This window comes from Anthonomus grandis, chromosome 15 (assembly GCF_022605725.1).
Source record: "Anthonomus grandis grandis chromosome 15, icAntGran1.3, whole genome shotgun sequence".
NCBI lineage: Eukaryota > Metazoa > Arthropoda > Insecta > Coleoptera > Curculionidae > Anthonomus > Anthonomus grandis.
In genome coordinates this window covers 5,106,801-5,119,196 of record NC_065560.1, presented here as the reverse complement: position 1 = coordinate 5,119,196, position 12,396 = coordinate 5,106,801, and the positions used below count along the sequence as shown (strand labels likewise).

Here is a 12,396-nt window from a genome sequence, read left to right as displayed (position 1 = left end):
GGATTAATTTATTTTACGCACCAATATGCAAAGTAATGTCTTCTATAGTACTAGTACTAACTTATTACATAAATAACTAAAATAAAACACGTACCTTGGCTTCTTCATGATAGGGAATAATAGTCAAACAACTCTGATACGCCTTACGAGCCTCTTCGATTTTGTTCTCCTCCTCATAGCTCCTGCCTAACGCCACCAAAGTCTCGCCCATATACTTCCTGGCATTCGCATGACTCGGGTTCAATTTCAAAGCAGTCTCGAAATCCTCTATGGCCTTTTGAAAATTACCGCTGTTAGCATAGAGGGCGCCTCTGGCGACCAGTCCCTCCACGTTTCTCGGGTCAATATGCAGTGCCTTATTTAAACATTGGAACGCCTCCACGTGTTTCCCGGCTTTAAAATGATCAATACCGTCCGCGACGTTACGATACGCCCACTTACTCGCTTGGATTTGGCGTAGCTCGTTTGCGTATTCGCTTTCTGGGAATCTTCCCCTGAATTGATGAAGAATCGGGTTAATTAATTAGCAGGATATAGAAGAGCAAAACGAGACTTGTTCAGCGACGTTTTGATCTTTGTTAGAGTTACATCAGTAGAACCCCAAACATAGTGCTTATTGTAAACTACAAGAGTGTACTGTAACTGTGACGCAAAAGTTATTCTTAACAAGTTATTTACATTTCGAGATTTTAAAAAGAAAATATTAAGAAAAATAATACGGAAATTATTACCTCTATAACTACATCCTCCCTCACCAAGAACTCACTTATATACCTTAGCAAAAAAATTTACAACCATGTTCCTCTATGTATCAGACAAATTTTAGAAGTTAAGAAATTCAAAAAGGAATTAAAATCACTTTTATTATGCAGGGCATATTATAAACATGACGATTTTTTTATTGATACCTTTTAACCTGTACTCTGACATCATTTTAGTGTTTTAGTTTTGTTTCCTATTAAATAATTAAATTTACTTCCTCTAAATTCTGTTTTATTGACAGCTTTACTTATTTTTTAATCAAATTTATCAAAAAGATGCTTTTTTTTTCAATCTGTTTTGTTATGATTAATTTTGGTAATGTGTGTAAATTTTATGGTAAAGTGTTTTAGATGTTATGTTTGTTTGAAATTTGAAATTTAAAGTGAATTTGGAATTTTTTAGTTTTTACGATGCTTGTACACAAGATTTTGTTGTCTTACGTAATATAGCACATTTTCTTTCTTTCTTTCTATATAAAAGTTTATAATCGAAAAAAGGCGCAAAAATTTTCTTTCAATGGAGAAAATGAAGCTTAAATCCATATGATATTTATTCTTGAACAAACAAGTGCAAAATAGGCTCACACAGCAATCTTAGTAGATATACATAATACATTAATCAACATGTTTAAAATCAAACTATGGGTAGTCACAAACAATTTTTAATTTTTCCTAGAAATCATTAGCATAAAACCAACTGTCAAAGTGTATTATGTTTCTTCCTCAATGTGGCATCAAAATCTGTACTCTCAAGATCAGAAGGAGCAAGGTCAGACCCCACAATCCAAGTAATTGAAACCTGATTGTAGACAACTCATCATTTTAGATCTACCAAAGGTTTGATTCCATTAATTTAATCCTATAGCCTGAAAATCTATAGTATTTTAGTTTCATGGAAAGACTTCTGAAGAAGGCAGTCAAGTTTTGGTTAAATCTCAAAAAGCCACCCCAATGAATTCACTATTTATGTCATCATTTAGTAAATTTTGCGTTTTTAAACCCCAACTTCAAATATATTTGAAAAATTACCAATTGATATGGGTTAATATTTAGTTAAGTCATTCCACAATCTAAGATATTTTGGGATAAATTGATTCCTTAATACACATATTAAGAAGTTTGACTAAAGTATAGACAATAAGACTCGCAACATGTTTAATTAGTGGGGTAATTAGTAATACCATATTTTTGTTACTTCAAGATTTAGTGAGGTCCCATTGCTCAACAATAGTTATTTCCCTAAACACAAAATGTGCATCAAGTAGATTTAAATTAGAATTCCACGGGAAATTCAAAGATGAAATAAAAAAAGGTGCTTTCATTTGAAAAAGTGAAGTTGATGTTCGTAATTTATTTTTGAGCAACCCTGTATATACAAACTTCACGTACAAAAATGCGCAACTTGAAATAAAAATCGACGGGTCCGAGCGTTTTTTTTTTCGAACACACCCCTGAATTTTAAATGAATTTAGACATAACTTTTGGGATGCACTGTATATTTGATACAAAACGTGACAAATAATGAAGAAAACTTTTTAGAAAAAGATGTAGTTTTCGATAAAGATGCGATAAAAGATACTATTGAAAATCTTGTGAGAAGAAATGAAATTAATGGAGAGAAATATAATAAAAGTGAGAAAAAAAGATCCATAAGAAAAACACACAATAAGGAGTATGCTATACACTCACCACGCAAAAAAACCTGTCGTCAAAAATGCTCCTAGCGCATAACAGATGAAGCAAGATTAAAAGTATTTAAGCATTTGTCTTCATTAAATTTTTCTCAAAGACAACTTTTTTTTGATGCACACATAAAACAAAACGTTAAATGTCGAACTGTGACTAATACACCTGGGGATTTTTCGAGAAATGTTATTATGTAATGTCTGATGTTAGTATTAGCACTAATAATGAAGAGAAAATAACAGCATGTAAACCCATGTTTTAAAAAACACTTGACATGAAAACAGAAGGACAAATTACACATTTTATCTCATCTAAAAACAAAAATCAAGGAATAACTAAAATAAGAGAAGAAAGGTGAAAAAGCTATAAATATATATATATCATATATCAGCAGATATACCAGCATATAGATATATCAGCAGTTCTCTGAGACAAGGGTAGGCTATTTATAATGTTGGAGGCTACTTTCGTAAATACTTTTTTTTACTGAAACCTTCAGAAGATAATTGAATTTCTGCATAATTTTCTTCTAAGTAATGCCATAATCTCTTATGACGTTCAAAGGCTCAAGACTTTTTGTACAACCTTGTGTTATATCATTTTTACGCGAAAAAGGTACTCTATTAGATATAGGAACAACCGTTTTCGAAACATTTGAGTTTGAAATAATTGACGCATCTGTTTTAAAAATGCGAAACATATATGATGCAAAAAAGATGTTAGTAAGTGGATAAGGAATAGTAATTTTCTAATTAACGCATATATAGTTTAGAAGTTAAGTATGATTATCATGAGTTGATAAATCATGAATTTTTCGAATAAAACACATTTTTGCTTTTGGTAGATTTCTATGGTGCCTTAACAAAATACAGTATTGGCCATAATAGTTAGAACTTTTGAAAATTTATTATATTTTATGTGCCTTTTAATTAGCATTTTATTTTCTTTTATAAAGTTGTTGTACACGAAAAACTAGTGTTAATTAAATTAAATGTTCACAAAAATTCAACACCAGTAGCAGTTCGGAATAAAAATTTAAAAAAAGCTGGACAAAATACTTGGAACTAAATGATTTTTATTCAAAAACGACATAAAACATAACTTATTGAAACCTTAATATTATAATTAATATTTGGTATGGTAACCCTTAGCATTAATTACCGCCTGCATTCTTCTGGGCATTGATTCAATCAAATTTTCAATTATTTGTCTGTCAATGTGTGTCCAGGCTTCAACAAGCTTATGAAATAGTTCATCAGCATTTTTGACTGTTCCAGATGCCCGAATTTTGCGATCCAGATGTTCCCATAAATTTTCAATCGGGTTTAAGTCTGGATTCTGGGCCGGCCACTTTAAAACTGTGATCTTTTCTTGGTCCAACCATTCTTTTACCAATTTTGACGAATGTTTTGGATCGTTATCATGCTGGAATACAAAATTTACTGGCATAGACTCAAATGTGTAAGGCTCCATTATATTTCGCAAAATATCCCGATACATAAATCGATCCATTTTCCCCACAATTTTATGTATTGGCCCAGTACCATACCAAGAAAAGCATCCCCATACTATCACATTACCACCTCCATGTTTAACCGTAGGTCTTAAACTTAGGATAAACTTTTTCTTGAGTATTTCACCTTTCGGTCGTCTTATGAAGTATACCATAACTGAAAACAGATTCGTCACTGAATAGCACTTTTTTCCAATCTTGTACAGTCCAGTTAAGATGATCCATTGCAAATTGTAGGCGTAACTTGACATTTTTCTTCCGCAGCAAAGGTTTTTTAGCAGGTCTGTAGCTGTTAAGTCCACCAGAACACAATCGCCTTCTTACCGTTCTTGCAGAGATATTGGAAGGCTCCCCTTCATTTCATTTTTGTAAAATTTTGGAGGATGACAAAAATGGGTCATTCTGGGAAATATTTTAAATTCGCCTATCTACACAGGCAGTCGTGGCTTTAGGTCGTCCAGTGCTTTTACCTGGTACCGCATTTCCAAATATACGATATTTCTTAATTATCCGTGACACGGTGTTCTTAGGAACGTTTAGTCTTTGAGCAATATTATGCTGCCTAACACCCTGATTGTAAAAATCTAAAATTCTTTGGCGAATGTCGCTGGAATACCTTGCCTTTTCCCATGGTAACACAAAATAAAATAAATAAAAAGAACCCACTTGCACACTGGTGTGTCAAAGATTGCCTGTAAAATACATCTTTTATAAAAAGTTCCAAGCATTTTGTCCAGCACAACAATTTAAAGTATTTCTTATTGTCTGAAACAAGATAAGGTTGAAATTCTGGTATGCTTTTTTGTTTACTTATAAATATGTTTATTGATTGGATGTACAAAAATAAAATATAAATTTAAAACATTGGAAAAATTTTAAATTTTTAAAAGTTCCGACTTTTATGGCCAATACTGTAAATATTACATAATAGGTATTTGTTTCTTTTGTTAATCTTATCTATAATTTATTATTACAGTTACAGTTATTAATATTTTTTTATTTTTTGTAATGGTAAAACTGTATTATAAATAACTAGAAGGTGGAAATAAGATCTGGATATTTTAAATGCTAGTGTACTAGACTTAGGATTAAGGAGAACATATCAGGAGAAATCTTATTTTAGATTCTACGTATATATGTATTTTTTTATTTTTTTTGGTTACCTTCAGTTGGCATAGAAAAATGTTGAAAAATGCTTTATAAGGAATATAAATACGATTATTTTAAGATAACGAGAATGCTTGGTTTCCTACTCCTTACTTTGGATTTTTAGAGAGACTTTTTTGCAGAGTTACTAAGAGCTCAGAACAATTATTTTATATTGAACAACAGTTTATAGTATTTTTACAAGGCTATAATAAGGACTATTTAAATTCTTGTACTTTTATAATAAATAAAAACATAGAATTTAATTACCATTTGCATACTGCTTATTGCCCAAGGTTTAGATATAATAAAGAACAAAACGTCGCTGTCCTATTTCCCGTTAATTTCTTTACTATTTGAATAACTCACCTTAAGGCCTCAATAAGTGTGAAATGATCATCAATTCCCATCTGTCCAGATAAGAATTGTATGTTGTTTGGATTGTTGAACCCAATACTTTTCTCCAAAACTGATTCAAACGATTCATTTTTATGATCCAAAGACTTCCTGAAAAAGATATAAATATTCCCCGTCAAGCGTAGAAGCCACTAAATCGTTAATAAAAAAAACAACAAGGCTTGTTACCTCGGATATAATAAGACATAAACATAGTATCCGCCATATTATTATGTTAAATCAAATATAGGTAGATACTAAAAGTGCTTATGTTCAATCATACATACCATCCTCGAGATCCTTTTTCCATTTAACTAAATGCAATAAATATTGTCTTTTAAATAAAACCTCTTCTGTAATGTATTGAAAATTATTGTCAAAGCCAAAATCATATTGTTTGGTCGCTGTTTATTAAAAATTCGTCCTTGACAGCGTTTTACTATTTAGTTTGTAATTTTAACATTTGTGTTGGTCAGGGGCTCTGCGAAAAACACGCCAGGTTAAATGTCATGCCATCAATTTACTTCCTACTAAGACGCTTTCCAGTCAGATTAGTCCGCCATAATAATGGTTTATTTGGTAACTTTTTATAACTACAAACAGATTAAAAAGCCCTAAAAATATTATTCAATTTATCAAGAACCTGTCTGATCCAGGAATATGCTGCTGTTTTCCAAGTGTTCTAAAACCGGAATGTAGTTGTTTGAATAATTTTTTTCCAAGATAACCATGTTCACTGTTAGAAAAGAGATTGCATTACAAGAAAAGTTAGCAACCAAACTTATAGGTCTGTAACTATCAAAGGAATTAATATTTCGCCTATTATGATATACAAGTCTCATAACTGATAACTTAATGAATGAATGAATTATTCATTAAATAACAAGGGACATCAACAAAAGCCTGACGAACAAGACTTGCAGGAATTTCATTATCAGCAAAACTATGCTTGTAACTGATTTTTAAAACTAATTTGTTAATTTCATTGGGAGTTACTAAAGTTAGTAAGTAGCATAGTTCTAAAGTTTTCTATAGGATTTATTTCAGAAGCGATATCAGGAATATGAGTCCAATAATTCTTTTTATATTTGAGTCTAAGTCTTTCCGAAATGAGTGAGTCATACAGCTACAAATCATAAATATGACTGTGACACAATTCTTTAAGAATGTCTTCATGTAAAATTTTAGAGGCCTTAGAGGAGGATGCGCTTTTAATGTAAACTGAGGGATTGTATGTATAGGCAACTTTAATCCTCTTTTGTCTTCTTGCATCATGGGCATATTTGAAAATGTTTTTTTATATAACAAGATCTTTTCTCTTTTAGTACTTAGTTTAACCAAAATAGGAGAGTTCTCTTTTTCAATTAGTGCATAGCACTGCCTTATTTGTAGGAATTCCAAATTCACACATTTGAAAATAGCCTTAACAAAATCAGGCACATTTGCCAAATTTTGGAATTTTATACCAAAGATTGAGTGTTCTATTTTATGTTCCAGTACCTTTAAAAGCACGATTTTCATTGCTGCAGGTTTTCAACAAGCCTTTAAATGCTCAAAGGAGGGAGAAAGTAAACTCAAAGTCCAAGTCTCATAAATGAAGCGTCTATTAACGGTTACGCGTCAGACCTATCGAAATACAAAAACCACACACTGACTTATACTAATAAAAATAAAAAATATATATAAAATAAAATAAGTTTACACCATCATGTATCGTTTTATTGACTCACTTTACACGATGGTGTAAACTTATTTTATTTTATAAATTTTTTTATTTGTTAGTTTGAGTCAGTGTGTGGTTTTTGTATTTCGATAGGTCTGATGATGCCCTAATGCGGCGAAACGCGTAACCTTTAATAGACGCTTGATTTATGAGACTTGGACTTTGAGTTTACTTTCTCCCTCCTTTGGTCATATACTTAAGTCTCTCTGAGAGTAATGGATGATTATTTTGAATCCTTTAAATGCTGTCAGATCCTTTTTTTAGTCCTCAAAGCGCTGGGAGAGAAGCGAAACTGTAAACTCTGTGGAATTTTTTATATCAGATATCTCTTTATTAATTGTATTGGTTGTGCTAAGCAGAGTTTTGCTATAGGGTTTAGGTGCCTTGACCATCTAGGTCCCAAGTTTCACCACATCTTGCTGAATAACTTTGATATCCTTTTCCAGGCTTCCATACTTTTGCTGCAGATCCTTGGATCTTTTCTATTCACATTACAAGTTGTGGAGGTTAGTTTTGAGCATTCCCAATTACAAAATACCAACTGTATTTTTGTCTTTAGTGTATTAGTACAATTTTTCTTGAATTCAAAATTGTTGTGTATACATGAGTACCCAAAGTAACTGACACAAATTGTGTTCTGCAGTCAAAATCTTTTAAAATTTCTATGTTAAAATCACTGGTTATAAAGACTCTTTTCAGGCTTGTAAAGAATGGTTAGCTAATTATTATCAGTAATAAATAGATATTCTCTTGCTGGGAGCTGGGGAAAAATATTATATTAAGCACAAAATCAAATTAACAAAATAGAGAAAATCTAGATTCGCTTTTTTAGTTCTAACCCGTAAAATAGAATGAGACCACAATATCACTCATAAAACAGAGAGGAGAGTTTGATATCTCTTTGTTCAAAGAGATTCCGAGATTTTCCACACAGCAGAGAAGTGAGCCGATCTTGATTACTCAGTAATGTATCTTTTGACTTCTGCTATATATAAATACTTACTTTGGCATTTTTCAAATTTAGTGTCAGATACCTTGTATAAAAATATACTGTGGTCTGAAATTAAAAGTCATTTTCTACAAGTTTAAGACTAACAACTAATTCCAAGAGCTTTATTTCCTTATTAAATGTTAAACATTTATGTTTATAAGACTCAATCTTCTCTATGTGCAAAATAAAAATAAATAATAGAGTGCTGTCATGATTTTAGGTTTTGTCAAAAAATGTTAAAATTACTGTCCAAAAATGCTACAACTTTAAAATAAAAAGCTACCAATAAACCATTATGGCCGACTAATAAGTCGGTGAAGCGCTAGCATAAATTTCTTCATCAAGTTCCTAATAAAACACATACTTCTTACAGTAATGTTGTCTCACCTGGATATTTTCTATGCAATGAATCAGCTTAAATAGTGGACAAATAGACACAATCAAATCTGGTGCGCTTTTGATGTTAACACGTATGTGCACTTCTACTATAGAATATGTTGTACTTAATGCTGTCAACTTTTTTAAAATCGGAATATTTATTACTGAATGTGTTTCTAAAAAGAAAAACACACTTCAGATCATCAATTTGCCAAGGAAACCTAAAATGTGTTAAATCCTCTTCGCCCATCAAAACAGTTTTTTTTCTGGGGTTCATTACGGTCATTTTTTATGTCGTCCCCCTGAGGTGCATCTTTTTACCTTCACAAGCTAACAAATAAACTCTAAATGTACGATAGAGTCTAACTAAAATGTCATTACTGTAAGTATATATAACTGATCACCAAGTAATCACTAAGAAAGACAATTATTATGGAAATCAAATAAAATAAAAATCACACTTACTTGTAAACCAAAGGGAAATCATCAGTACTAATAAGACCCAGTGGTGGGTGATGTTCGGGATCGCCGGGCTTTCTCGTAGTTCCCTTCATGCCACACACCATTTTGTCTGTATCCGCGATCACTTCCAGAACCTCACAACAAACGTAGTCGTTCATCATGTAACTACGTGAAACGCCCTTTTTGTCCACCGCCGGTATTACATTAGCCACTGGACAGAATGCCTAGATAGATAGATAATGTACTTTATTGTTCAAGAACTACAGCAAGCTTAAAAGACATACCTACAATATTAAGTTCTATAAGATATACAATAAAACAATAAAATTTTATTCAATTCACAAGATTGTTGGTCAAATTACAGAATGTTAATGAGAACGAAAAAAAACGAAAATTATTCACGCATCAACTAAAAGGTTTTTGACTTTGGTCTAAACATTTTCAAATTCTCAATACAAGGAAAACTCAATTGCAAGTGGTGATTATACATTTTAATGCCCATATAAATAATGGAGCCCTTTATGTAAGTAAAGTGAGGAATAGGCAAACATAAATCATTGTTCCTGTTTGATAAGTTCGGGCATTTGAGAAATTAGAAAGATGTTTGTAAACAATACACACTGTTTCCAAAACAAAAAGAGTTGATAGGGTGAAATAAAAAGAAAATATTCACAATATTTTCTACATTTAGCCATTTGACATATTAATTTAACTATTTAAATTGGCAATGTAAAGAATTAATGATCTTTCAGGGTGCTGCAGGTTGTTTCAAGTTTGATCAGGTTGATGCCCTATATAATGATTTCTCCAAGGCATTTGACAGAGTAAATCACTTGCTGTTAATAATAAGAGATTAAACTCGAGTTTTAAACTTTGGTTTCATATGTTGATGGCATAATCCATAGTTTGGACGAGGGATCCCAGGTTGACTTGATCTATACAGATTTCTCTAAAGGTTTTGAAGAACAAGTGGTCAATCTTGCAAGCTTATTATCTGATGAAATATGTGTGCGCTATCAGAGGTACCACAAGATTCCCATTGTGGGTGGCATATTAATAAATGTCTATAAATAAATACCCTAAAGCTCAATCTTTAACTAGTTTGTTTACTAGCTTCTATAATGTGCATAAATTTGAAATAGGCGTGTAGTTCGATAGATGGAATGACACATTTGACACACTTTATACAGAGGAAATATTTCTGCCAGGCAAGCAATGCGAAAATTGGCCCGATTTAAAAGATATATTAACTGTATTGCAAAGAGAATCAACTCAATTTCCCGATAGTTTTTCCAGTAAATATCATAAAACCAAACTAGAGATTAAAGAACTGATGGAGGATATTGACTGGCATCAAACCATTTAAATCAACGGAATTTTCCAGTTCTTATCCAGCCATTTGCCTATCCTCATTTTGCTTGTTCAGAAATGATATGCAATGATGTAGACGTTTTTTTGTTTCATATTTTCTCATAGCTGCTAGAAATGCTTGAGGACAACACATTGTAAGGTCACTCAGGAACACACTAAAGCCAGGAATACACTTGCTTAATTTTTATTTATAAATTAGCATCTCACAATTCAATATCTCACAATTAAATCCTTATAAAATATATTAGGTTTCTTAGCCATGAGCCTTACAGTAAGTATAATAATAATAAATTTTTGGTAAATAGATTATTTTTCAACATGTTTGAGTCTGCAACTATTTTAATAATAATACTTTTTAGTGAATTAAATAATCCTATTTGTAATAAAATGGTGATTATTTCATCTTTTTAAAATGAATAATATGTCTTTCAATTAATGTTTAGATGAAAATATGAAAATAACACCTATTTTTAAATGGTAGCATAAAGCGCATGATTCTATTCTATTATTCTTGCTATCAATAGCAGCAGTGAACAAGCAAATATCAGCTCTCCTATAAAATCTGTCTCTGAGGAAGCAAAAATTTAAAGGAACCAGGAGACTATAAAATACCATAAAGATGCTGGAATATGAGATCTTCTTATTTTACACCTCTTGATTTCTAAATTTTGCTAAATTTCAATTTATATTTTATTCCTCTTACTATAAAAAGCAGAAAATTGTAAGTTTTTGGTTTTAATAAATAAATAAAATTTGTCTATTCTTGGTATCTGAGACACATTTTTCAATCCTTGAGAGAACATTTATGTATACATAGCGAAGATATTCTGTGATGGACAGATGTCTGGCTTTTTTTTTATTAATTGTTTTTTAACCCTTTTAGGGATTGTACAAAGAAGACCATAATTAATCTGTTGCTGTAAAGTTAAACATTTTTGTAATTTTGATGCCAGTATTATGTAGATTAATTTATTGTTTTTTTCAGAGTATTTTCATGAAATTAATTTCTTATTCTTGGTAAATTTATATTTACTTAATCTAAATATATTGTCATTTATTAATGGGGATTTCACATTAAAAAAAATGTTGCTATTTTAAGTGAGAAGCAAAGAAAAACATTATAAGAAATGGCCATACCTTAATATTAATATCAGCCGCATACTTGACTATCCCATCATTTCCAGCAGTGCATAATACTTTCAACATCATTCCAGACTGCTGCTTGCTAACAATAGTTCCCAAAATAAGGTCACCTACCTTCACGCTCTGTAAGTTTCAATATTTCAAAATTATAAGCTGGTTAAATTTTTAAAAAAATCCTCCCTACCTCTGTGAAAAACAAAAGCCTCTTCTGCCTATCCGCGTTTATGTAAGTCTCAAAGGGAGGCATAATCGCATATAAATCTTCCGATATTGGCACATCGCAAGTCTTAAATGCAGACGGTTGCATAGAAAAAATTACTCCGGCCTTTTTTACTATGAACTGTTGCAACTTAAGACGTTTCCCACGGTCCTGAAAGGAGAGGTTCTTCTGCCTCTGCCCATACACTTGATAATTCAGATCCTTTACATTTCTACGGGCTAAATCGTTGTCTCCGTGTTCGCCTTCCCATAGTTTTTGCAACTGCTGTCCATGGTAGTTGATTGCTTTGGTAATCAACTGATTGCTCAGTGACTCCATGATGGTTTATTCCCAGTACTTAATTGGTAACACAATGAGCTATAAAAAATTATATTTTGTTGGTCGATATACCTTTAACAGTGTTATGTTATACAGTAATAAATTAAAAATGAACTGAACTATTTATAAATCAGGTGAGAGGTTTTTGCTTTTATAACACTTTATTCAAAGAGTAATCCTTTGAATTATATAGTACAGTAATAAAAAGCAAAAAATCCATGAAGCCAGCAAGGCATAATTCTAATAAAAACTAACACAGTTTTATTCATAAATCTATAGATTTAAAAG

At 31.5% G+C, this 12,396-nt stretch overlaps 2 protein-coding genes and 1 long non-coding RNA gene across 5 annotated transcripts in view; all 3 read right to left on the bottom strand.

Annotated features, from left to right (window-relative positions):
* Positions 1 to 12,396, bottom strand: part of LOC126744990 (nuclear autoantigenic sperm protein-like) — a 129,048-nt gene that overhangs the window by 66,262 nt on the left and 50,390 nt on the right. The window lies entirely within an intron of this gene.
* Positions 1 to 12,396, bottom strand: part of LOC126744996 (uncharacterized) — a 431,319-nt gene that overhangs the window by 373,977 nt on the left and 44,946 nt on the right. The gene's annotated exons all lie outside the window — the stretch shown is intronic.
* Positions 1 to 12,396, bottom strand: part of LOC126744988 (tetratricopeptide repeat protein 14 homolog) — a 41,541-nt gene that overhangs the window by 24,052 nt on the left and 5,093 nt on the right. For 2 of the 3 annotated variants that reach the window (XM_050452618.1, XM_050452619.1), the window contains exons 2-6: positions 11,755 to 12,147; positions 11,565 to 11,693; positions 9,060 to 9,280; positions 5,476 to 5,613; positions 95 to 494 (exon numbers count right to left, since the gene is read on the bottom strand). In XM_050452618.1, coding sequence (XP_050308575.1) covers positions 95 to 494; positions 5,476 to 5,613; positions 9,060 to 9,280; positions 11,565 to 11,693; positions 11,755 to 12,108 — 1,242 coding nt within the window. In that variant the 5' untranslated portion in view covers positions 12,109 to 12,147. Of the gene's footprint in view, positions 1 to 94; positions 495 to 5,475; positions 5,614 to 5,789; positions 5,984 to 8,603; positions 8,771 to 9,059; positions 9,281 to 11,564; positions 11,694 to 11,754; positions 12,148 to 12,396 lie in introns of those variants that run through there. The other variant, XM_050452620.1, reaches the window with a different exon arrangement.